Source organism: Mustela nivalis, assembly GCF_964662115.1.
Source record: "Mustela nivalis genome assembly, chromosome: 6".
Taxonomy (NCBI): Eukaryota; Metazoa; Chordata; class Mammalia; order Carnivora; family Mustelidae; genus Mustela; species Mustela nivalis.
In genome coordinates this window covers 84,548,217-84,570,778 of record NC_139025.1, presented here as the reverse complement: position 1 = coordinate 84,570,778, position 22,562 = coordinate 84,548,217, and the positions used below count along the sequence as shown (strand labels likewise).

The window sequence follows — 22,562 nt, the reverse complement described above, 5'->3', positions numbered from 1 at the left end:
TTCGCTGGCTTTTGTGGGGGCTGCCCGATGGCTCACACATGCAGCAAGTATTTTGCCTTTTGAGGTGCCACGTTGCCCCAGTCTTAGTCTACATGGCTTGGGGCCCGGCCATCCCACAGCAGACATGGGTATTTCATTTTCCTGGCTCAAGGAATTGGTTCAGGATGTGTATACAGCCAAGGTCTAACCAATGAGACTCAAACCTAAGACCTCTGCAGAAACTGTTGGGAAAAGCTTCTCTTTTTTTCCCCCACTGGGGCTGCTGAGCTGTCAGGTGAGTTTGGAATCAGAGATGGCCACCTGCCCACCCCATGAGAGGGAAGCCAACATGAGGAAGGCAGCAGGGCTGAGAGACAGAGACCAGATGGTGCCACTTGGGGTCCTAGGCCAGGCCTGAAGCCAGCACACCCGGGTCTGATCAATTTCATGAGAAAACAGTACGTTTTTCCTTAAGCCTTCTTTACCTGAGTTTCTGTTACTCACAACCAAAACAGCCCTATGATGGCTCCGAATGGCCACCCACCTCTCCGGTGACTTTTCCCTGTGGTTCTACAAGCTCGTCTTCCTTTCACTCCAGACCTGTATGTCCACCCCCTTGTGGACCCTACATTAGGGTGTCTACTTAAACATGGGTTTAAATCTAAACTCGTAATTATGCCTCCCCTCTTTCTCTCTGTGTGTCCCCATTTTGGTGGATAGCTCCACCACCCACCCAGTTATCCAAGAAACCTGGGCCTCATCATTGACACTTCTTGCCCTCATTTCCTGGTCTGGTTTGGGCAGCTAATTCTGGCTCATTCCTCAGGGCTCAGCTTTTAGGTTGTGTCATCAGGGAGGCCTTTTCCAACCTCCAAGCTGAATGAAGGGCCTTTCCTATGTCCCCATCCTGCCCTGTGCTGCTAGCGTCACAGCTCGGGTCACCCAGACCCTCATGGCCTGTGGATTCTTATCCACACTCCCTATGAAACTCTAAGTTCTGGGATAGCCAGACCCTTCCTGGAAATCAATATTATTTGAATAAATGGACACTGGGTATATAGGTATGATCCTGTGTATTATAGATAGTCCATTCTTCTGTAGAAATTAAATATTTCAGCATTTTGGAAAGATCTACGAATGGCTAGATATTTGGCAGAGCAGACTATCATTTTCAGGGGCTCCAGGGCCTGGCTGACAGTGAGAACCACCCAAAAGGGCCACAGTGTTTCCTTAACGGGATTTTCTTTAATGGGTAAACCAGGCTGCCTCCTAGTGAGAGCCTTCACTTCTCTTCACTTTAATAACAGACTCTAGAGCTTATCAAAGGAATGAAATTGAGCTTTGTTCTTTAACAGCATCTATTTCCCCCTTCTTCTGAAAACTGGGACATGAGCCTGCTTCAAGTTTTCGGATACTCCTCCTATTCTTCCTAACTTCTTAAAAATTACCAGACACAGCCCTTTGAGCCCAACTACAAGTCCTTCCTAACTGGTCCTGCCATCTACCTCCTGACCCCCCAGTATTTACAGGGCCATGCCTGTACCGCCCCTGGGGTGCTCCTCACCCTCCGGGCTCGGATCCCCTTTCCCACCTGGCTGGGCTCCCCTTCCCATCTCCGGATCATTTGCTTTTGAGAGAAAAGGAGACAATACAATACTAGCTGAGTAGTTCTGCTTTCTTTGAAGGTTACAGCAAGAGTCCCAAGCAGTGGGCCTATCACTTCCTGATTCTTTTTCTTGTTCTAATCATACCGGAAAGCGCCTTTCCTTGTCCAAAAAGCTTCTTAACACTTCATACTGTCCATAAACCTTGTTTCCACACTTGCACATGGAACTTGAAATTTTCCCCCATTAACACTATATTTAACTGATATTTAAAGTTTTAAAACACAATTACTTTATCAAGCATTTTATAGGAAAATATTAGACTTTGACTTTACTAACTTAAAAAACAAACGTTTCTACACTGACAAGAATAATGGGGGAAAATACAGGGACTGTGTGATAGCTACTTGTTTTCCTCTTTCTTTCTTTCTTTCTTTCTTTCTTTCTTTCTTTCTTTCTTTCTTTCTTTCTTTCTTTTTTGAGGATTTATTTATTTATTTGAGGGAGGGAAAGAGAAGTCGCACAGAGGGGAGGGACAGAGGAAGAGAGAGTCTTAAACAGACTCCATGCTCAGTGCCCAGGCGGCCGAGCTCCATCTCATGACCTGAGATCAACGCCTGAGCTGAAAGCAGGAGTGAGATGCTTAACTGACTGCGTCACCCAGGTATCTCTGTACTCTCTTTCCCCCTCACATATATTCCTTAGTTCCTTTTGTCCATGTGTTCTTTTGGTTTATTTCCACAATTTTTGCTTTGCTTTCTTACTGGCAACCATTTTTATTTTAAATTATTGGATAGAGATGTAGAAATTACTTGACTGACACTAACTGCACAATTATGGAAATTAAAGAAATCACAGGATGCTGAACTCTTGGAAGACCGAACTGTTTTATATTTTTAACTGAGATAAAATTAATATACCATAAAACCTACCCTTTTAAAGGGTAAGATACACTTCTCTAGTTTTTCATAACTTCACAAAGTTGTGCAACTAACACTACTCTCTAATGTCAGAACTTTGTCATCACCCCAAAAAGAAACCCTGTAGCCATTAGCAGTCACTCTCTATTCCTTTTTTAAAAAGATTTTATTTATTTATTTGACAGAGAGAGAGGGAGAGAGAGAGAGCGCACATAAACTGGGGAAGAGGGAGAGGGAGAAGCAGGCTCCCTGCTAAGCAAGGAGCCTGATGTGGGACTTGATCCTAGGACCTTGGTATCATGACCTGAGTCGAAGGCAGCTGTTTAACCAACTAAGCCACCCAGGCACCCCTCTATTCCTTTGGCAATGTGGCTATTTAGTTGTCCACCATCATTTGTTGAAAAGAATGTTCTCTTTCCCCCATTGAATTATCTTGGAACCCTTGGGAAAACAAATTCACCAGACATACGGGTTTATGTCTGGGCTCTCAGTTCTGTTTGTCAGTCTCTATCTCCATTCTTATGCTATTATCCCACTATCTTGTTTACTGTAGCTTTGTAGCAAGCTTTGAAATGAGAAAGTATGAGAACTCCAATTTTGTTGTCTTTCAAGATTGTCTTGGCTAATCTGGATCCCTCATGTTTCACAGTGAATCTCAGGAGCAGCTTGTCAATTTCTGTAAAAAAGGCAGTTGGGATTTTGGTAGGGACTGCATGGAATCATAGATCACTTTGAGCAGTACTGACCTTCCAAAAATATTAAGTCTCCCAATCCATGCACATGGGAAGTCTTTCCTGTTCTGTTTTTAGGTTTTCTTAAATTTCTTGAAGCAAAGTTTTGTAGTTTTCAGAGCACAAGTTTTATACTACTTTTGTTAAATTTATTTCTAAATATTTTATTCTTTCAGCTATCATAAATGGAATTATTTTCTTAATTTCAGATTGTTCATTGTTAGTGCACAGAAATAAAACTGAGGTTGTATAGTGATCTTGTATCCTAACATATTGCTGAACTTGTTTATTTTAAAAGGTTTTTAGGATTTTACTAAATCCTTAAGATTTCTATATATGACCATGCCCTTTGTGAATAGAGATGGTTTTACTTCTCTCTAATCTGCATTTCATTTCTTTTTCTTGTCTAATTGTTTGGGCTCTACCCTTTTAAAGCCTATACGGTTTCTTGAGTGACTTCCCTCTTTTGTCCTCATTAGAATAAATTTTTCTCAGAGAAGGGGACAGGGTGTAGGAGCAAGAGAGAAAGCAGTTTTTAAAAACCAAAATATGCCAGGGTGCCTGGGTGGCTCAGTGGGTTAAGGCCTCTGCCTTCGGCTCAGGTCATGATCCCAGGGTCCTGGGATGGAGCCTCCATCAGGCTCTCTGCTCAGCGGGGAGCCTGCTTCCTCCTCTCTCTCTGCCTGCCTCTCTGCATACTTGTGATCTCTGTCTGTCAAATAAATAAATAAATAAAATCTTAAAAAAAAAATGCCAACTGTGTGGTTTGAATTGATTTTCAGTGAGCCTGACCTCCTCTCAGAGGAAATGTCTTCCTTCACAGCACCTGGGCCCAGGGATTTTCTGGGGGAAGCTCTGAAATCTGTTTTCCTCAGGTTTTGGATACAAGCCTGGCTGGGCCCAATATCCACCCTTTCTTGGCTGTTACATAGTCTAAGACAACATGACCACTTTTCCCCATACCCATCTCTTCTCCTTTTTTGGCCAAGTCTTACTTACTGGTTAGAGGTAGAGCACCTCTGGTTTCTCTCATAGCATCCTCTGCCTTCTGAGAAATAAAACTGACTTCTGAGAAATAAAATTGTCAGACAGTAGGCACATTAGCTGTTCTAATGTTTTCCCAAGAAAACTTTGACAAATACCTCCATCACATCGGAAGTCACCTTCTGGGCCAGTTTTGTGACCCATGTGAGGAGGGTCCACCAAGTCCACCAAGACTCTCCTTCCATATACTTCCATACACTTCTAAAAAATAAGTATAGTTTTTGACACTCAGATTTTTTATCCACCCCATCTAGAATACCTTTTAATTAGAGCAAGGCACACATTTAATTTCCTCATCCCTGACAAACTTTTGACTCACCATGTTTTAGTGGGGCTCTTCCTTCTTCCCAGTCAAGGGACAAAGGAGGGAAGAATGGTTTTATTAAAGGTATGCGATGCACACCAAAGGCCTTGCTGACTGGCTTTAGAATGAGAGAAGTTTCCTTCCTGTCATTGCGGGCTCTATGTTACCAGTGACCTCTTGGGATATACAGGACGTCAGATGGATGGGAATCTTTGACTATGTAAATAGGTGCACCCCATAGCCAAGTATGAGCGTCTAGTGCTCAATGGCTAGAAACAAACAATCCAGGCACTGATAAGCTTCAGAGAAAAGACAGCCATGGATGCAGGCAGGATCCAGGAGGGTCAGCACCCTGGGCCAGCCAACTCCACTGCTTCCCAGGGCAGGCTCTAGAGGGTAGCTGCCCTTTTGTTTGGGGCCTTCCTCTTGGGACTTAAATCTCCTGCTCCTACCTCCACTCTGAAACCAAACTCAGATCTCTGGTAGCTCACCAAGCTTCTTGTGCACCGTGATTTCCTTCTAATCTCACAGGTCCACTTTGTGCCCACTGCCTAAGGACTAAGTTACTTAGGCCAGAGAAGGTCTCAAAGAGCAAGTGACATCTTGGTAAGGTGTCTGACTCCTCCCTTCCCCTGAGGTTGCACCTGTCTTCTGTGACTACCGAGAAGTGGTCCATATTGATGAAGTTCCCAGGAGTCAAGCCTCAAAATCTTTCTTACATTATGCTTAGCCATTCCACAGAGCTCCCCACAAATGATGAAAAAGAGAGAAGAGTGAGGCTATGTGAGTAGAGAGATGGTCACTTCACATCCCGGTGGGGACAGCAGCACCAGGGCTCCCTAAGCACACAGGGCACAATAAAGCCCTGTGCCAGAGACAGACAGGAGGAAATGCCCAGGGTGCCATGAGCATGCCATTGCTCATGTCTGCAATTATTATAATTATGACAATGGCAGCTTCTCATCCTTTATCTGTGTGTTTCAGAAGGCCCACCTTCCACTCTTGCACACTTGATCTCAATAAATCAGTATCCCATATACTTAAAAACTGGTTAATATTACCGGGACCTGAAAGGTATTGTCTTTCATCTTTCAAGGTACCGGTGACTGTGACATTTTTAGGTTTGAGTGTCTGGGGTGATATATTTAATACTATTTTCACCTTATTAATAAACACCAAATTCCTTCAGTCTTCCTTCACTTTCACTCTACTATCTAGAACTATATTTTGATATAGTGTATTTGCTTTTGCTGAATTCATTCATAATGGATCTGTACTGTACGTCTGGATTGAACACATTTCCTGTAGTGACAACTACTCTATTTGTAAGAACTATTTAGGTCACTGGAGTGGAGAAAAAGAGACTGCTGTTTAATAGAAACAGCATATATCCAAATATAGATGCAGTTTTCTGGATACCTGTTGAACATCAGTGATGAAGAGACTGTTACAATTTCCCAAACTGTAGACCAAACGCTTAAATGATTAGTCACTTCGTTTTAACTGACCCAGGGTTTAACCCAGGAAGATAAATTTCCTAAGAAAAGAAAGTAAGCCTTGAAAGTGTCTTACTTCTGGTTTAGAAGTCACAGTCTTCTTCAAAAAGAAATTCGTTTCAATGTAAATGATTTCCCAACAAAAATCACTTCAGAGGAAGCCATATGATCTGAGCCTTAGCGCATGCACAGTAATTGTTTGCTTTTGGAGACAGAGCAAGCATGACAAATATTTTCAGTTGTCAAGGGAGGAGGGAATGACCCACCTAAGAAATGGAAACTAACGAATAGTAATATGACACTCCCCCTTAGTTCCACTGGGCGCCGGCTGGGGCTGCTACACAGTTAACTTCCTACAGCCGGATAAAGGCGAGGCTGTGCAGGAGCTAATAAAAGCGGCCTCTCCACTCGCTCCCCCCAACACTGGTGGGGGACGGCACACAAGGACTTTAATGGAAGGGGGTGTTGGAGAAGTACCCTCCCCTGTTGCCATTCATTCATTCATCCATTCATTCGATGAAGTTATGCGCTGGGGGTTTAATTCTTCAACTATGACTCAATAGCCCATTCCGATACCACACACCTCCGTCCTCATTTCTAGCCCTAGGCCCCACTCGCTCATCAAGAAGATGCTTATTATAGCCTCGCTCTCTTCCCTCCCTTCCCCGGGTCCCCAGGCCAGGGTGACAGAACAAATCCAGTCAGAAGAGTCCTTTATCAAGAGTAAGGAAAAAGGGCTCAGAGTACACGGAGAAGGGGTTCCGGGGACCTTCCTGCCTGCGTGGGGGAGAGGCAGCTCCTTCCTGGGCGGCCGCACCCCGGGGCGAGGCGAAGGGCTCCCAGGCAACGCGCTTGGACGGTGAACCTGAGCTCACGCCGATGCTGAAGGGGGAAACAGCTGCGGGGGAGATTCCGCACCGGAGAAGCGGGCGCTGCAGGACGTCCGAGGGCGGTGGGAGGCTGGTGACAGCACCCGCACACGTGGGGAGGACCGCCCCCACCTAGGTGGTGGGAGCAGGGGTCCCGGCGAGGGCGACGAGCGGGCGGGGCGGGTTACCTGATGAAGGTGGTCTTGCCGGTGCTGTACTGGCCCACCAGCAGGATCATGGGCTTGTTCTCGAAGTCGGCGTCCTCCAGCGCTGGCGAGTGGAACTCGTGGAAGCGGTACGCCTCCTCCAGCGGCAGCACCTTGCGCAGGTAGAGCGAGCGCAGGCCGCCAGTCACCGTCTGCACCGCGTCCGCGCCTCCCGCGCGCTCGCGCCCGCCCGCCTGCCGCCCCATCCAGCTGAACATCCTGCGGCCGGTCGGCACCCCGCGCCCGCCCTCTCAGCGCCTGCCCCGCGCTCCCACCCGGCTCCGGGTCTGACCCTCCCCGGCTCGCACTGAGGTGCCCCAGCCGCTCTCGCCGCCGCCCGAACTGGCCCCGCCTCGTGCCGTCGCAGCCAATCGCTGGTCGTTACGTCATGGCAGCTCGTTCACTATTCAGAAGGCTCACTCAACTCCTTCCTCATTGGGTCGCTGCCAGCGCGGGGGTGGTGGCGTCAGCCAATGGAGAGGAGGTTCTTAATGAATTATTGATGACGGAGTCTCTCCGCGGGACTGCGCGAGGGAGAGGGTGTCCCCCAGCCCCGTGGCGCAGACGGGTCTGTGGAGGTGGAGGGGCCCCGCTTAGGTCGCCGGAGCCCCACCTCTGGCCAGGTGGCGTCGGCTTCCGGGCAAATCTGAGCTGGCAAAAATGAGCCTCCGGAGGCTGCTTAGTCTCCCAGGAAGTTTACTCCTCCCAGTCGATGCTGGGGACAAAACTGCAGAAGTTGATAGGCAGGTTCTTTCTACGGCTGGCGGGCTATTTACCTTCATTTTATTTCTGAAGAGACCTTGACTCACAGACATACTGACAAGATTTGAATAAGGGGAAGGAGACTCCAGTTTACTTGGTTAGATATTCCTCCTACTTCACACTGCCTCCACTAAATTCTGGATAAATCGAAGGCCTTTTGCCCTTATTTTTCTTTATTTGACTAAATGTAAAATTGAGGGTTTAATCATCATCCTCATTATTATAACCTAATTACCACATAGGGATATGTAAAAGAGTTATTGCTATGGTCTAGCTCTCTCTTTTCTCTGGTTAAAAGGACACGTCTAAATTGAGACTGGGAGAAATAATCAGCTATCACTTTTGGTGCTTTAGGTAACAGTTTGAGAATATTTCTCAGTTGTTTTAGAGTCTTCCTCAGGTGCAATCCATGGAGTCACCTGCTTAAGAATAACCTGGGATACTTGTTAAGATGCAGATTTCTGCATCTCCCCCAGACCCACTGAGTTAAAATATTGAGGAGGCATGGAGCTCAACAAGTGCTCCCAGGTGATTCTGACACCCTAAATTTGGGGAAATATGGTACACAACAGTACTTCTCTAACTTGTTAGAAATGCAGATTCTGATTCCAGGGTGTGGGTTGGGAGCCCAGACTGCATTTCTAACAAGTTCTCAGATGTTTCCAGTGTTGTCTGTGGACTATACTTTCAGTGCCAGGGCTGTGGTGAAGAGAGAACAGGACTCATCATCAAAAGACCCGAGTCTGAATCCTGACGACTAAATTAATGGCTATATGGCCTTAAGTGCAATGAGCTTCTTCTCTGCCTCAGTTTCCTTGTTTGTAAAAATGGAAACTCCTTGGGAATTGTGTGGATCAAATATTTAGAGGAAGCTGTATGCAACTAGGGAAGTGAAAAGAAAGCCAAAGGAAAATGAACTTCGATGTCTGCCTCATGTCAAAATAAAACAAAGGTTAAAATGTAAAAATAAAAGAAACATATAGATGTACTCGAAGAAGGTACATGTGAGGATTTATGAAATTTTGGAAGGGACATTGGAGAGGGTATGTGCTATGGTGAGTGCTATGAAATGTGTAAACCTGGCGATTCACAGACCTGTACCCCTGGGGATAAAAATATATGTTTATAAAAAATAAAAAATTAATAAAAAAATTTTTGGAAGGGAAAAGCTTTTCCAATCAAAACCAAACACAGAAATTGTAAAGGAAAAGATTGGCAGGAATTTCAACAAAAAAGTGAAGGCTTTAGTGTATTTTTAAAAATACAAACAGATGTAATCATACTCTTTACCATATGATCCAGAAATTGCACACCTTGGTATTTGCCCAAATAAGCTGAAAGCTTATGTCTGCTAAAAACCGGACATGGAGGGGTGCCTGTGTGGCTCAGTGGGTTAAAGCCTCTGCCTTCGGCTTGGGTCATGATCCCAGGGTTCTGGGATCGAGCCCCGAATTGGGCTCTCTGCTCAGCGGGGAGCCTGCTTCCTCCTCTATCTCTCTCTGCCTGCCTCTCTGCCTACTTGTGATCTCTGTCTGTCAAGAGAATAAATAAAATCTTTAAAAAAAAAAACCGAGACATAGATATTTAGAGCAGCTTTATTCATAATTGCCCACACTTGGAAGCAACCAAGATGTTCTTCAATGGACACACATCATTGTGGTACAACCGGCTGATAGAATATTATTCAGTACTAAAAAGAAACAAACTATCAAGTCAGGGAAAGACACAGAGAAACCTTAAATCCGTACTACTAAGTGAAAGAAGACAATCTGAAAATGCTGCACACTGTATGATTTGACTATACAACGTTCTGGAAAAGGCAAAGCTATGAGAACAGTAAAAATATCAGTGATTGCCAGGGGTTAAGAAAGAGGGAAGGATGAAGAGGAGGGGCAAGGAGATTTATAGAATAGTGAAAATAATTCTGTATGATAATGTCATTATACATTTGTCCAAATTCATTGAACATATACCACCAAGAATGAACCCTAATGTAAACTGTGGATTTGGGGTGATAATGATGTGTCAGTGTAGGCTAGATTCATTGATTTGAGTGAATCAGTTACACTCTGGTGGATATTGCTGGTATGGGATGTTGGCAATGGGAGGTTATGTATTGGGGAGGCAGGAGGTGCGTGGAAACTCCGTGTATTTTATGCTCCATTTTGCTGTGAATCTGAGACTGCTCTAAAAAATTCTATTAAAAATTGGGACTCCTGGGTGGCTCAGTTGGTTAAGCAGCTGCCTTCGGCTCAGGTCATGATTCCAGCGTCCTGGGATCGAGTCCGATATCGGGCTCCTTGCTCCGCAGGGAGCCTGCTTCTCCGTCTGACTCTGTCTGCCTTCCACTCTGCCTGCCTGTGCTCGCTCTTGCTCGCTCTCTCTGACAAATAAATAAAATCTTTAAAAAAAAATAGTATATATGTGGGGCACCTTGGTGGCTCAGTGGGTTAAGCCTCTGCCTTCAGCTCAGGTCATGATCTCAGGGTCCTCAGATCGAGCCCCGCATTGGGCTCTCTGCTCAGCAGGGAGCCTGCTTCCCTCTCTCTCTCTGCCTGCCTCTCTGCCTACTTGTGATCTCTATCAAATGAATAAATAAAATCTTTTAAAAAATAGTATATATAAAAAATAAATCTATAAACAAAGGTAAAAGACAAAAACAAATTATAAAAACTATTGACAGACATATATAATAGATATATTTAATTAAGGATAGTAGAACTTTAAAAGCTACTCTAAAATTATTAAAAAAGAAATGATGCTCCATTAGAAAATGAGCAGAGGACATAGACGACTAAAGACACATATAATTGGCCAATAAACGTTAAATGATGCTAACCTCCATTAATAGTCAAAAAACATAAATTTAAAATCAATAACATTAAGAATGAAAGGCCTAGGGGGTGCCTGGGTGGCTTAGAGGGTTAAGCCTCTGTCTTCAGCACAGGTCATGATCTCAGGGTCCTGGGATCGAGCCCCGCATCGGGCTCTCTGCTCAGTGAGAGCTTGCTTCTTCCTCTCTCTCTCTGCTTGCCTTTCTGCCTACTTGTGATCTCTATCAAATAAATAAATAAAATCTTAAAAAAAAAAAAAAGAATGGCAGGCCTAGTTTTCCAAGATAATGTCTAATGTAGGCAAGAGTGTGGAAAAAGGTATCATCACATACATTGTTGGATATGGAGTAAATTAGCACTTTAATGGAATCCATATTTATCAAAAATCTTGAAAATGCACATTCAAGGTTTCTGCAACATCATACGTAATGGTGAATGCTAAAATCAGGAACAAGGTAAAGATGTCTACTCTTATCACTTCTGTTCAATGTCATACTAGAGGTTCTAACCAGTACAATAAGAAAAAGAAAAGGTATCCAGATTGGATAGGAATAGGTAAATTTGTCTTTATTTGCAGAAGATATGACCATCTATGTAGAAAATTCTATGGAACCTACCAAAAAAGCTACTAGGACTAAAAAGTGAATTTAGTAAGGGGATCGGATACAATACACATATACAAAATCCAGCTATGTCTTTATATACTAAAACTGAACAATGGGACAATGAAATAAAAAAATCAATGACACTTATAATAGCATCAAAAATATGAAATACTTAAGGATAAATCAGATTTTAAAATGTACAAGGTCTAGGGGCGCCTGGATGTCTCAGTAGGTTAAACATCCAACTCTTGATTTCATTGTAGGTCATGATCTTAGGGTTGTGAGATTGGGCCCCCTGTCAGGCTCTGGGGCTTAAGACTCTCTCTCTCTCTCTCTCTCTGCCCCTCTCCCCTGCTCACACACATGCTCTCTCTAATTAAAAAAAAAAAAATGGACAAGGTCTATACACTGAGAACCACAAAACATTTCTGAGGGAAATAAAAAAGGCCTAAAATAAATGGAGGTATACACCATATACCATGCTTATGGATCAGAAAACTCAAGATTGTTAAAATGTCAGTTTTCTCCAAATGAATGTATAGAGTCAGCACAATTCCAGCAGGTTGTTATTTTTGTAAGAATTGACAGGCTGATTCTAAAATCCATATGTAAGTGCAAAAGATCTAGCCAAAATGACTAGAAAACTAACAAAAGCTGGAGGACTTATACTACCTAATTTCAAGACTTATAAACCTACAGAAATCAAGACAAGACAGTGTGGTATTGGTATAAAGGTAGACTAATACAACAAAGAAATAAATAGAGCTCAGAAATAGACCCACAGATATATAATCAATTGATTTTTGACAAAGTGAAAAGGCAATTCAATGGATGAGGAAAATTCTTGTCAACCAATAATGCTACAACAATTGGATATCCTTATGCAAAAAATATAAACTTTGACCCATACCTTGCACTGTGTATAAAAATTAACTCAAAATGACTATGACATAAATGTAAAACTTAAGGGGCACCTGGGTGGATCAGTGAGTTAACCTTCTGCCCTTGGTTCAGGTCATGATCTAAAGGTCCTGGGATAGATCCCCACATTGGGCTCTCTGCTCAGCAAGGAGCCTATTTCCCTCTCCCCCGCAAACCCCCACACCTGCCTTTCTGCCTACTTGTGATCTCTGTCAAATAAAATCTTTTTTAAAAATGTAAAACTTAAAATTATGAAACTTCTAGAAGAAAACATTATACAGGGGTGCCTGGGCGGCTCAGTTGGTTAAGCATCTGCCTTCAGCTCAGGTCATGATCCCAGGATCCTGGAATCTAGCCCTGCATAGGGCTCCCTGCTCAGCAGGGTGCCTGCTTCTCCCTCTCCCTCTGCTGCTCCTCCTGTGTGTGCTTGCTTGCTCTCTCAAATAAATAAATAAAATCTTTAAAAAAATAGTAGAAAACCTTTAAATATTATGTAGGGAAAGATTTCTTAGGTGATACCAAAAGCATGATCCATAAGAGAAAAAAATTAATAAATTGGACTTCATCAAAATTAAGAACTTCTGATCTTTGAAGGATACTGTTAAGAACATGAAAAGACAAGGCACAGATTAGGAAAATATATTTTCTTTTTTTTTTAAAGATTTTTTTTTAATTTATTTGTCAGAGAGAGAGAGAGTGTGAACACAGGCAGACAGAATGGCAGGCAGAGGCAGAGGGAGAAGCAGACTCCCCGCCAAGCAAGGAGCCCGATGTGGGACTCGATCCCAGGACGCTGGGATCATGACCCGAGCCAAAGGCAGCTGCTCAACCAACTGAGCCACCCAGGCGTCCCAGGAAAATATATTTTCAAATTACATATCTGATAAAGAACTTATACCCAGAATATACAAAGACCTCTTAAAATTTAATGATAAGAAAACAGCCCAATTTAAGACATAGAGAAAAAATTTAAACAGCTACTTCACCAGAGAAGATGTATGGGCAAATAAGCACATAAAAAGATGTTCAACATCTTTTTAATGAGTCATTAGGAAAATTCAAATTAAAACCACAACAAGATACTAGTACATACCTATTAGAATGCCTAAAATTAGAAGACTGACCATACCAGTTGTTGGTGAGGATGTGGAGCAACTGGAACTCTCATATGTTGACAGTAGAATGTAAAATTATACAACTCCTTTAGAAAACAGTTTGGCAATTTCTCTTTTTTAAAAATTTATTTATTTATTTATTTGACAGACAGAGATCACAAGTAGGCAGAGAGGCAGGCAGAGAGAGAAAGGAAGGGAAGCAGGCTCCCTGCCAAGCAGAGAGCCCAATGTGGGGCTTGATCCCAGGACCCTGGGATCATGACCTGAGCCGAAGGCAGAGGCTTTAACCCACTCAGCCACCCAGGTGCCCTGGTTTGGCAATTTCTTAAAAAGTCAAGCATATACTTACTGCATGAGCCAGCAAAGGAAGAACATAGGGAAGAATGACGAAGAGCATGAGAAAAGTTTTGAGGATGAAGGATTTGTTCATTACCTTGATTGTGGTGATGGTTGACAGTTGTACAGATCTGCTCAAACTCATCAAATTGTGTGCTTTAAATATCTGTGGTTTATCTTGTTTAACTCTATGTTTACTAGTTGTTAGAAATGCTCAGACTTCTAGACTCAGAAATTTTGCCCTGAGGAAATAAGCAGTGTAAAGCTTTACCTAAAGCATGTTTATCAGCATAGCACTAACAATAGTGAAAAGCTGTAATTAGCTGTTCCTCCAGTGGAGGATTAGTTAGATAGATAATGGATTCCTACGCAGTCTCTGAAAATTGTGTCATAGAAAAAGAATGTTAATGACCTGGGAAAAGACTCAGAATATATTTTTAAGTGGAAAAAAGATTACAGAAGAGAAGACATTCAATTACTATGGAAAACAGCATGGTAACCCCTTGAAAAATTAAAAACAGAACTACTATGTGTTCCAGTCATCCTACTTTCAAAAAACATGAAGGTAGGGTCTTTAAGAGATATTTTCACATCCGTGTTCATAGCAGCACTATTCATAATAGCCAAGAGGTGGATGCCACCCAAGCTTCCACTAATGGATGAATGGATAAACAAAATGTGGTATATACATACAATGAAAAATTATTTAGGCTTAAAAAGGAAGGAAGTCCTGTCACATGCCATAATCTGCAAGAACCTTGAGAACATGACGCCAAGTGAAATAAACTAGTTACGAAAAGACAAATAGTATATGATTCCACTTCTATGAGGTATCTAAAGTAGTCAAATTCATAGAAACAGAAAGTCGAATGGTGGTGACTGGAGGCTGGAGGGAAGAGGAAATGAGGAGTTTTCAGTAGTATAGAGTTTCAGTTTCACAAAATGAAAAAAATCCAGGAGATCACAACAATGTGATCATAGGTAACACTACTGGGCTACAAAATGGCTATAAAATGGTTAAGATGTAAATTTTACATCATGTATATTTTACCATAATTTAAAAATGTATAGGGTTTTTGTACTTCTGGAAAAAAAAAAGTTTCTAAAGACATGAAAACATGGAAAGATGAACCCCAAAATAGTAATGATCTCTGGGTTTTGGAATGATAAATGCTCTTAGTTTCCTTCTTTATGTACTTTTGCATTTTTCAGATGTTACACAATAAACAGGCTCTTGTTTTACAATCAGAAAAAATCTGAAGGGGAACGTCTGGGTGGCTCAGTGGGTTAAGCCTCTGCCTTCGGCTCAGGTCATGATCCCAGGGTCCTGGGATCAAGTCCCGCATCAGGTTCTCCGCTCCGCGGGGAGCCTGCTTCCTCCTCTCTCACTCTGCCTGCCTCTCTGCCTACTTGTGACCTCTGTCTGTCAGATAAATAAATAAAATCTTTAAAAAAAAAATTGAAGGAAGAAAAAAAGTTATTGCCTTTAATCTTAAAACCAGTGGAAGTCCTGAAAGAGCCTGGTCCAGAGGACAAATTACAACATCTTATTTTTCTCCCTTTTCTGTCTTCATACAACTGTTTTCATTCTTGATCGCCCTCAGGACAGTCATCTCACATCCATTTACAAGCTGTGATCTTCTTTTGGTTTTCTTTCTTCAGACTCAACAATTCCAATCCCGGTCACCTTTTCATCTGAATCCCGTTATTATTTCCAGGCTAATGTTTTGCAGAGAGTGCCATTAGTTACCTTGTTTTTTGTTGGATTAAATAATTCATGAAATAAGTATTTTGATAATAATACTCAACAACTCTCTTTGTTATATGGAAATTTTAATCGTAATTCTTGTGGAAGGGTTTTTTTTTTCCCTTTTCATTCTTGGTAATTTGATGTTCACAAGGTTTGCTCTCTCTCATTTTTTTTTTTTTTTTTAAGAGAGGGAGAGAGACTGTGCTGGTGGGTGTGAGCAGGGTAGGGAAGGAGAGAGGGAGAGGGAGAGAGAATCTTAAGCAGATTCCACGCTCAGCCCGGAGTTCAATATGGGCCTCCATCTCATGACCCTGAGATCGTGATCTGAGCTGAAATCAAGAATTGTACACTTAACTGACTGAGCCGCCCAGGCGCCCCTCACAAGGTTTGCTGTAGATCATATTCAGTGGTTGTTCTATATGCATACCAAGTGCAGTGTGTTACTCTGATACTTTAAGTTCCAGAGAAGTTAAAGACCTGAGAGACACATGATAAAGAGATTAGAGGAGGTACTTTGGCAAAGAGCCCTTTCATTCTCACACACACCTCTCCTTTCTCTGTGGCCACTTGGAGATGTTGGCTAATAGGACACGGCAGGTGGAGATGTCTAGTAGGTACTTGTAGTAAGACAACCAGCCGCTTATACATGATCTCTCATTTTTAGCCGGGCCCGTTGCTACCAGGTAAAGACAAAATTTTCCAGTCTCTGTGCAATTAAGTGTGATCTAAGACCAAGGGATGGTTGCTGGTATGTTACCTGAAGGATGCATGGGAGTTGCAGGAAGTCTCCTTTAGAACAAGAAAAAGTTCCATTTGGCTCTCCCTGTCCTCTCTCTTATAGTCTGGGATAGGGATGTGTTGGCTGGCACCTAAGGGCCCATCCCGGACCATGAGGCCAAGAACTACACATGGGAAGGTAACTCAGAGCTGGGAGGAGCAGAATCCCTGATGAGTCCTGGACATGCCATGCCAGCCTTGGATGGCCTCCCTGTGGGCTTTTTTCCCATGAATGTATTGAGGCCCCTATTTGTTAGGTCTCTGCTAGTGAGAGAGATGAAACTAATTCCTATCTAAGCACTGAATTTGTTCCTAGATATAGAATCTGCAATAACAGAACCCAAATGTGACATTTCCTTAGTGGAAGAGAGGGAATGTCAGCATTAAGGATTCAATTACTCAGGCTGGGATTTAAATATAGCCATGCGTATTTTTCGATATGCCTCCTATCGAGAGATGGGATCTTGGGTCCCCTCCACTAGAATCCAGGTTGGCTTGTGAGTGCGTCTGCCAATAGTGTGCTGTGAAAGTGATGGTCTGTGCCTTCAGACACTGGATCATAATACACAAGGCACCTGTCGCTGAGTAACACTCGCTCTTGGAGCCCTGAGCTGCCATTTAAGAAAGCCGGGGATCTTGAAACCACCACACTGGGGAGGCCACATGAAGGTGCTCTGACAGTCAATCAAACTGAGCTTGTCCTTCAGCCGTCCCAGCCTCTCTCACCCAGGCACTGCTCATCTCAGAGGTAGATCCTTCTGCTCCAGCTCTTCCAGACCCCAGCCCTCTGAGCCCTTCCCAAGCACTTCAAGTCATTTCAGCGGAGGCCTCCCAGCATGAATAAGAGTTGTCCTTGCTGTGCCCTTTTTAAATTCCTGACCCATAGAATCTGTAGGCATAATCAAATGGTGGTTCTTTTATGCCGTTATATTCTGGGTTTTGTTTTGTTTTGTTTGTGTTTGTTTGCTCAGCAATAGAAAATTGAGACAACTGGTAATTCTCATTATCTTGTTAAGGTGAAAATTTGGTTTTCTGTCACAGAAAAGATGTTCAGAGGTAGGCAGACCAGGGCTACTTTGGTGTGCTCACTGTCAGCAGGAGTTCAGAACCCTTTAACCTCCCTGCTGTCTGGAATGTGGATACAATGGGTGGAGCTCTAGCAGCTATATTGGACCAGAAGGCAAACTTGAGTATGGCAGAAGCAAGAGCTAAGAGGAACCTGGGTATCTGCTAAGAAATAGAGAAATCAATTTCTTCTATCTTCTTTATGACACTCTTAAGAATCAAAAGATCAAAAGTTTCTTGACCTTTTTGATTATGTAATGAAAAATAATGCTAACTGGTATAGTATTTGAATCCACGAATCAAGAACTTAGGAAACTGGCTTGGCTAGTGCTAAAGGTTTGAGAATTTTCAAGATAGAAGTGGTAGTTGAAGTCCTGGGTGTAGATGAGATTGCCTAAGGAGTACAGAGTGGAAAGAGGAGAGCTGAGGAGCCGTCCCAGGGGCAGTGAGACAACAGGAAGGGCTGGAAAGTGGGAAGGAAACCAGGATGGATGGTGTCCAGCAAACCTGGCCCCTTCCCTCTAGGCGGAAGCCTAGTTGGCAGCCCCTAATGCATTCCCCATGTGTATACCGCTAATATGGAACTTTCCCTTTGTCTCGCAAGGCTCTGTTTTCATGAAGCCCTCCTATGAGGGACCAAAAGGAAGCTCCTTGAAGTGTGGGGTCAATTGTTAATCATTTTTATTGTCCCAGTGCCTACCACAGTGACTGGCATGTAGTGAGAAGGCAAGAAATATTTGCAGGCGGAACAGAGTTGAACTGCTGTTGGCAAGGAAGTCGTGGGAAGGGATGATTTCAGGAAGCAGGAGTGGTCTGCGGTGCCAAATACCGAGAACAATCAAGTAAGATAAGGCCTGTAAAGGGCTGGTGCCATTTGGCTCAGTGTATCTGGCAATTAGGACGCTGGTGACCTTGGGGAGAAGTGTTTTCACGGGGACGTGGGGACAGAACACAGTGGTGTGTGAGAAGCCCAGGCAGGGGTGAGGGCAGGAGTTGGCTGGTTTTGTAGCACTGGATGAGCGAAGATGAGTCAACAGCATTTACCCACAGGGCCATTTTATTCTGTGATCAAATAATACAATGGTTTTACAAGCCTCATTGTACGCACTTTGATGAATCCAAAGCAGGGCTGTCTTCACCGGCCAGCAAACAGGTCTTACGGCGTGGCTCACTCTAATTTAAGGAGAGCCTGTTTGTTGCAGATGGAGAGAAAAGATGTGAAGGTCGAGGCTGTTGGCTGCTCCCTCGGAGGGCATGGGCGGTGTCTCAGGTCCGCATTATCTGGGCGGGGACCAGTTTCGCAGGTCCAGGAGCCCTGTTTACCAGTGGCTTAGGGGCGCTCATGGATTCCTGCTTTCCAAGCTTATAGGAGAGTGTGGCATAAATCTACACCATTCAAATTTAATATGTGTAGTCTTGATGAAGTCCCAGAACCTAAGTCAGGTTCGGTGGGGTGAGGTTTGGAGCTGATGACTAAAGAAAGAATTCTTAAGACATCCTTGGTGCAAAATGGTGGTTTATTAAAGCACAGGGACAGGGCCCGTGGGCAGGCAGAGATGCGGCTGCCGCCCCGGGTTGTTAGGAGTGGTTGGTTATATACACAGGAGTTGGGTTCTCAGCAAGTTAACTATTTATCATTTTATGGCAGTCAGGGGTGCCTGAGCAATGCTACACATATGGAGGGGAGCGGATTAAGGGGGGGGTGCAAGGCACCAGCTTTTGCTTTGTCCTCAGCCAGCCTCCTGCTTCCTCATCAGTCTCATGGGAATGGAACATGGGATGCTCCATGCTCCACCACGGGGTGGGAATCTCCTGAAAATGCAGATTCTGATTCAGCAGACCTGGGGTGGAGCCTGAACTTTTGCATTTCTGATGAGTCCCCATTACACTTTGAGTAGCAAGGATGGATTTTGAAAGTCGATTTTTCTGAACTTTCATTACCTATCACTACTCATCATCTCCTAGAGGCCAGGAAAGAGGGCCAAGTCTTCCAGGTTTGCTGGGCCTCGTGGGGACCACATGCCTTTCTGGTCACCCCTTCCGTCGGCCTGGGCTTCTCTATGACTCAGGTGACCTATTTCTTTAGTCATGTTCCTAGCCTGACACTTTGCTGGGCTTCTCTGTGTCCCAGGGTTTTCCCAGTGATTTGGCTGCCAGCGCTCTGGACGCGTTTCTTCCTCAGGGCTAACCTACTCCCTGAAGGGTTTCCTTGTTTGTTCTCTCCGTGACTCGTGACTCTCTGAGAGCTTCGGGTATACTGGCCGATGAAGTCCCAGAACCTAAATCAGGTTCGGTGGGGTGAGGTTCGGAGCTGATGACTAAAGAAAGAATTCTTAAGACATCTTTGGTGCAAAATGGTGGTTTATTAAAGCACGGGGACAGGACCCGTGGGCAGGAAGAGCTGCTGCCCTGGGTTGTGAGGAGTGGTTGGTTATATACACAGGAGCTGGGGAGGTGAGGACAAAGGGGTGTTCAGAAGGGCTATTGGGGCAAAGAATACTATCAGAATATTGAAGGTTTATACTATCAAGTAAAGGCAATTGGAAGTCTGGTGGAATGTTACATTCCTGCTATCAAGCATCCTTGTTAATGAGATTTAGGTTTAGAAGAAATTTAACTTTATTTACTTTTCCTTCTACCTCCGCCTCCTTCGGTTTTTTATGGAGGGGAGGGTGACATTAGGCTTGAGGAGCTGAGTTCTGTGTCTTTGGAAATTGGGCTATTGATAAGGTAACTTCTTTGTTGTAATCTCAAGGAAATTTGCAAACCAAGGGAGACTCCTGTCTTGCAGGATTGCGATCTCAGCAAGTTAACTATTTATCATTTTATGGCAGTCAGGGGTGCCTGAGGAATGCTACACCTATGGAGGGGAGCGGATGAAAGGGGGGGGATGCAAGGCGCCAGCTCTTGCTTTGTCCTCAGCCAGCCTCCTGCTCCCTCATCACTGGCCACAGCGTTTTTTACATGATAGATAAGAGGAATCCCATTTAGAAATAAATAATCCCACCTGAAAATAGGAGAGGAAGGTGAGAAGGGAACGGAGAAGTGCTCCTGGAGCAGGCTGGTCGGTGAGCGCTAGCCCGAAGCCTGACTCCATTTACCTGCTCAGACGTCCCTGAGCTGCACCCCCCCCCCCCATCCTTGTTTGGTGAGCCTGAGCTGCAAACTCGGGCTTTGCCTGGCATTTTCGTGGGTGCTCAGATGAGGCTGTCTGGTTGAGATCCCAGGGATCACCGGTCCTGGGGCTCAGAGTGGCTAGAGAGGGGCCACTGAGACCTGTCACCTACCTAGTCTGGCTTTGTTGTTGAAGAGACCAGTGCTCAGTCTAGTTGCTCTGGCTTCACACTATCTATGAACACCCTGATTCTAAACAATGAAAACCACAAAATGTAATAGCCTATAAAAATCATGATTGCCTTTAATTTAAAAAGGCATTTTTCCAGAGAGCCTGCCATACTCCTCAGGTTCCTCCCCTTATTTATTCCTGGAGGCCCTCTATGCTAGGAGTCTGGGAGGAGTTGAGTGGAGGAGGCTTTGAGCTCCAGCTCGCAGGCTGAGGTCTCTGGGGGAACCAGTCTTTTCCACAGGCCACGATTTTATTCTCCACACTTTGGGGATGTGTGGGACCCTGTGGCTATGGGACCCCCTTCCTTGCAGGGACAGGTTTAAAAAAAAAAATTCCTGCAGGTCTAAAATCCCAACACTTGCCTACGTTGTATTCCTTTGTCTCCTTCTCTATCTCCCTCAACTTGTTTAAATTTTTATTTTTTTGATAGAAAGCCCAGGTCAGCCTGCCTACACCCCTCGCCAGATAGCAGAGCCGGCAGTGCAAGCCGGTCAGCCCCCATGGGCTCGGCGCCTCTGACCCTAGAAGCAGACATAGGATCGGTGAGGCTCCCTGCAACTTAGGAGGGACATTGGCTCTTCAGGCGTTTCTTCTTCTCCAACGCCAGCCTCAAGGCCTGAAGAAGCTTGTCTTTGTTATTCAGGATGTTGTACTCAGAGAGCTTCACCAGCTTGTCAAAGGCGGCCTCTGTGTATGTGAGTTCCTTGGTAGCATATGGGGTTTTGGGGCCATAAATGTCCACGTGGCCCTGCTCCAGCTCCTCGGGGCTTCGCTCCACACCTGGAGGCAGCAGAAGGACTTGCTATACACGGAGGGTTGTAATGATTTGCTTCTGTATCTCTCCCCATGGCCTGCCCTGCCTACGTGGGTACTCACACTTGTGCGAAAACCACATACACATGGGCGCCCATGTACACGAGCACCCATGCACACACATGCGCACATGTGCACACCTCCACCCTCCCCAGGGGAGAGATGCAGCTTGCCTATCTTAGGGCCACCCTAGCAGGACACAGCACGGGGCACCTAGTGGGATGTGGATAAATGCTGAATGACTGAAAGAGCAGAGGATGACATTGCTGGCTCACGCAGGGGAGGGGCTTTGCTTTCTTCCCAAAGCCAAGGTTGGTTCAGGCTAGAGGGGAGCTGGGCTTCCCTGCTAGTACAGTCAGATAGATGATGGGGCTGGGCTAAACACAGGAGCTCTCAGCCCAAGGCTAGCAAGCGGGTAGTGGGAACCAAGCTCGGAGGCGGCTTACCTGGGGCCTTGTACTTCTGGAAGGTGTCATTGATAAGTGGGAAGAAAAGCACAATGGGGGCATCAGGCTCCTGGGAATTCTCCATCAAGTAGCACTCCTTGAGGTTTTTCTCGTCCTCTTGCAGCTCGTATTTGGGGAAGGGGATGTTCTGCACCGAGCAATACTCACAGGTTTGCTTCATGGGCTGGAATGAGAGGTGGGGTGGGTAAGCAACACGGAGTTCTTAGTTCCAGCTTCCTGATTTCCCCCAGACAACAATTCAGGTCTCACATGGCTTTGCCTCTTTGTGCTATTTTTGGAACAAAGGGCCTGAGGCGGTAGGTTGGTGTGTGTCCAACTGTAAGCTCCTTCTGAAGGTGGAGAGAAGCCCTTTCAAGGATGCTTCACTCAAAACACAGACCTGGGAGGCAGACTGAGGGTGATTGGAGCTAAGCCACGTCTGGCCAGGCTCCTGTGAGATGGGCATGGCCTTTGGAATGGACAAAGGGCCACAAGGCTGGAAAGGACTCTGAAAGGTCTGATATAACAGAAAGAGCAGTGGACTGAGAACATTAGAATCCCCTTACTTCTGCCCTCACCCTGTGTTCCAAGCACACTAGCTGTGCCATCTCAAGCAAGCCACTTCCCTTCTCTGTGCCT

General features: G+C 44.6%; 2 protein-coding genes across 9 annotated transcripts in view; both read right to left on the bottom strand.

Moving 5' to 3' along the window:
• The window catches only part of EHD4 (EH domain containing 4), a 79,296-nt gene extending 71,586 nt beyond the window's left edge, over positions 1–7,710 (bottom strand). Inside the window, exon 1 of the mRNA XM_082735484.1 lies at positions 7,136–7,710. Within this exon, the coding sequence (XP_082591610.1) occupies positions 7,136–7,371 (236 nt within the window). The 5' untranslated portion in view covers positions 7,372–7,710. The remainder of the gene's footprint in view (positions 1–7,135) is intronic.
• A 13,366-nt stretch (positions 7,711–21,076) lies between these two features.
• PLA2G4E (phospholipase A2 group IVE) overlaps positions 21,077–22,562 on the bottom strand; it is a 61,410-nt gene continuing 59,924 nt past the window's right edge. For all 8 annotated transcript variants that reach the window (XM_082735475.1, XM_082735481.1, XM_082735479.1 and 5 more), the window contains 2 exons: positions 21,924–22,107; positions 21,077–21,444 (listed from right to left, as the gene is read on the bottom strand). In XM_082735475.1, the coding sequence (XP_082591601.1) occupies positions 21,224–21,444; positions 21,924–22,107 (405 nt within the window). In that variant the 3' untranslated portion in view covers positions 21,077–21,223. The remainder of the gene's footprint in view (positions 21,445–21,923; positions 22,108–22,562) is intronic.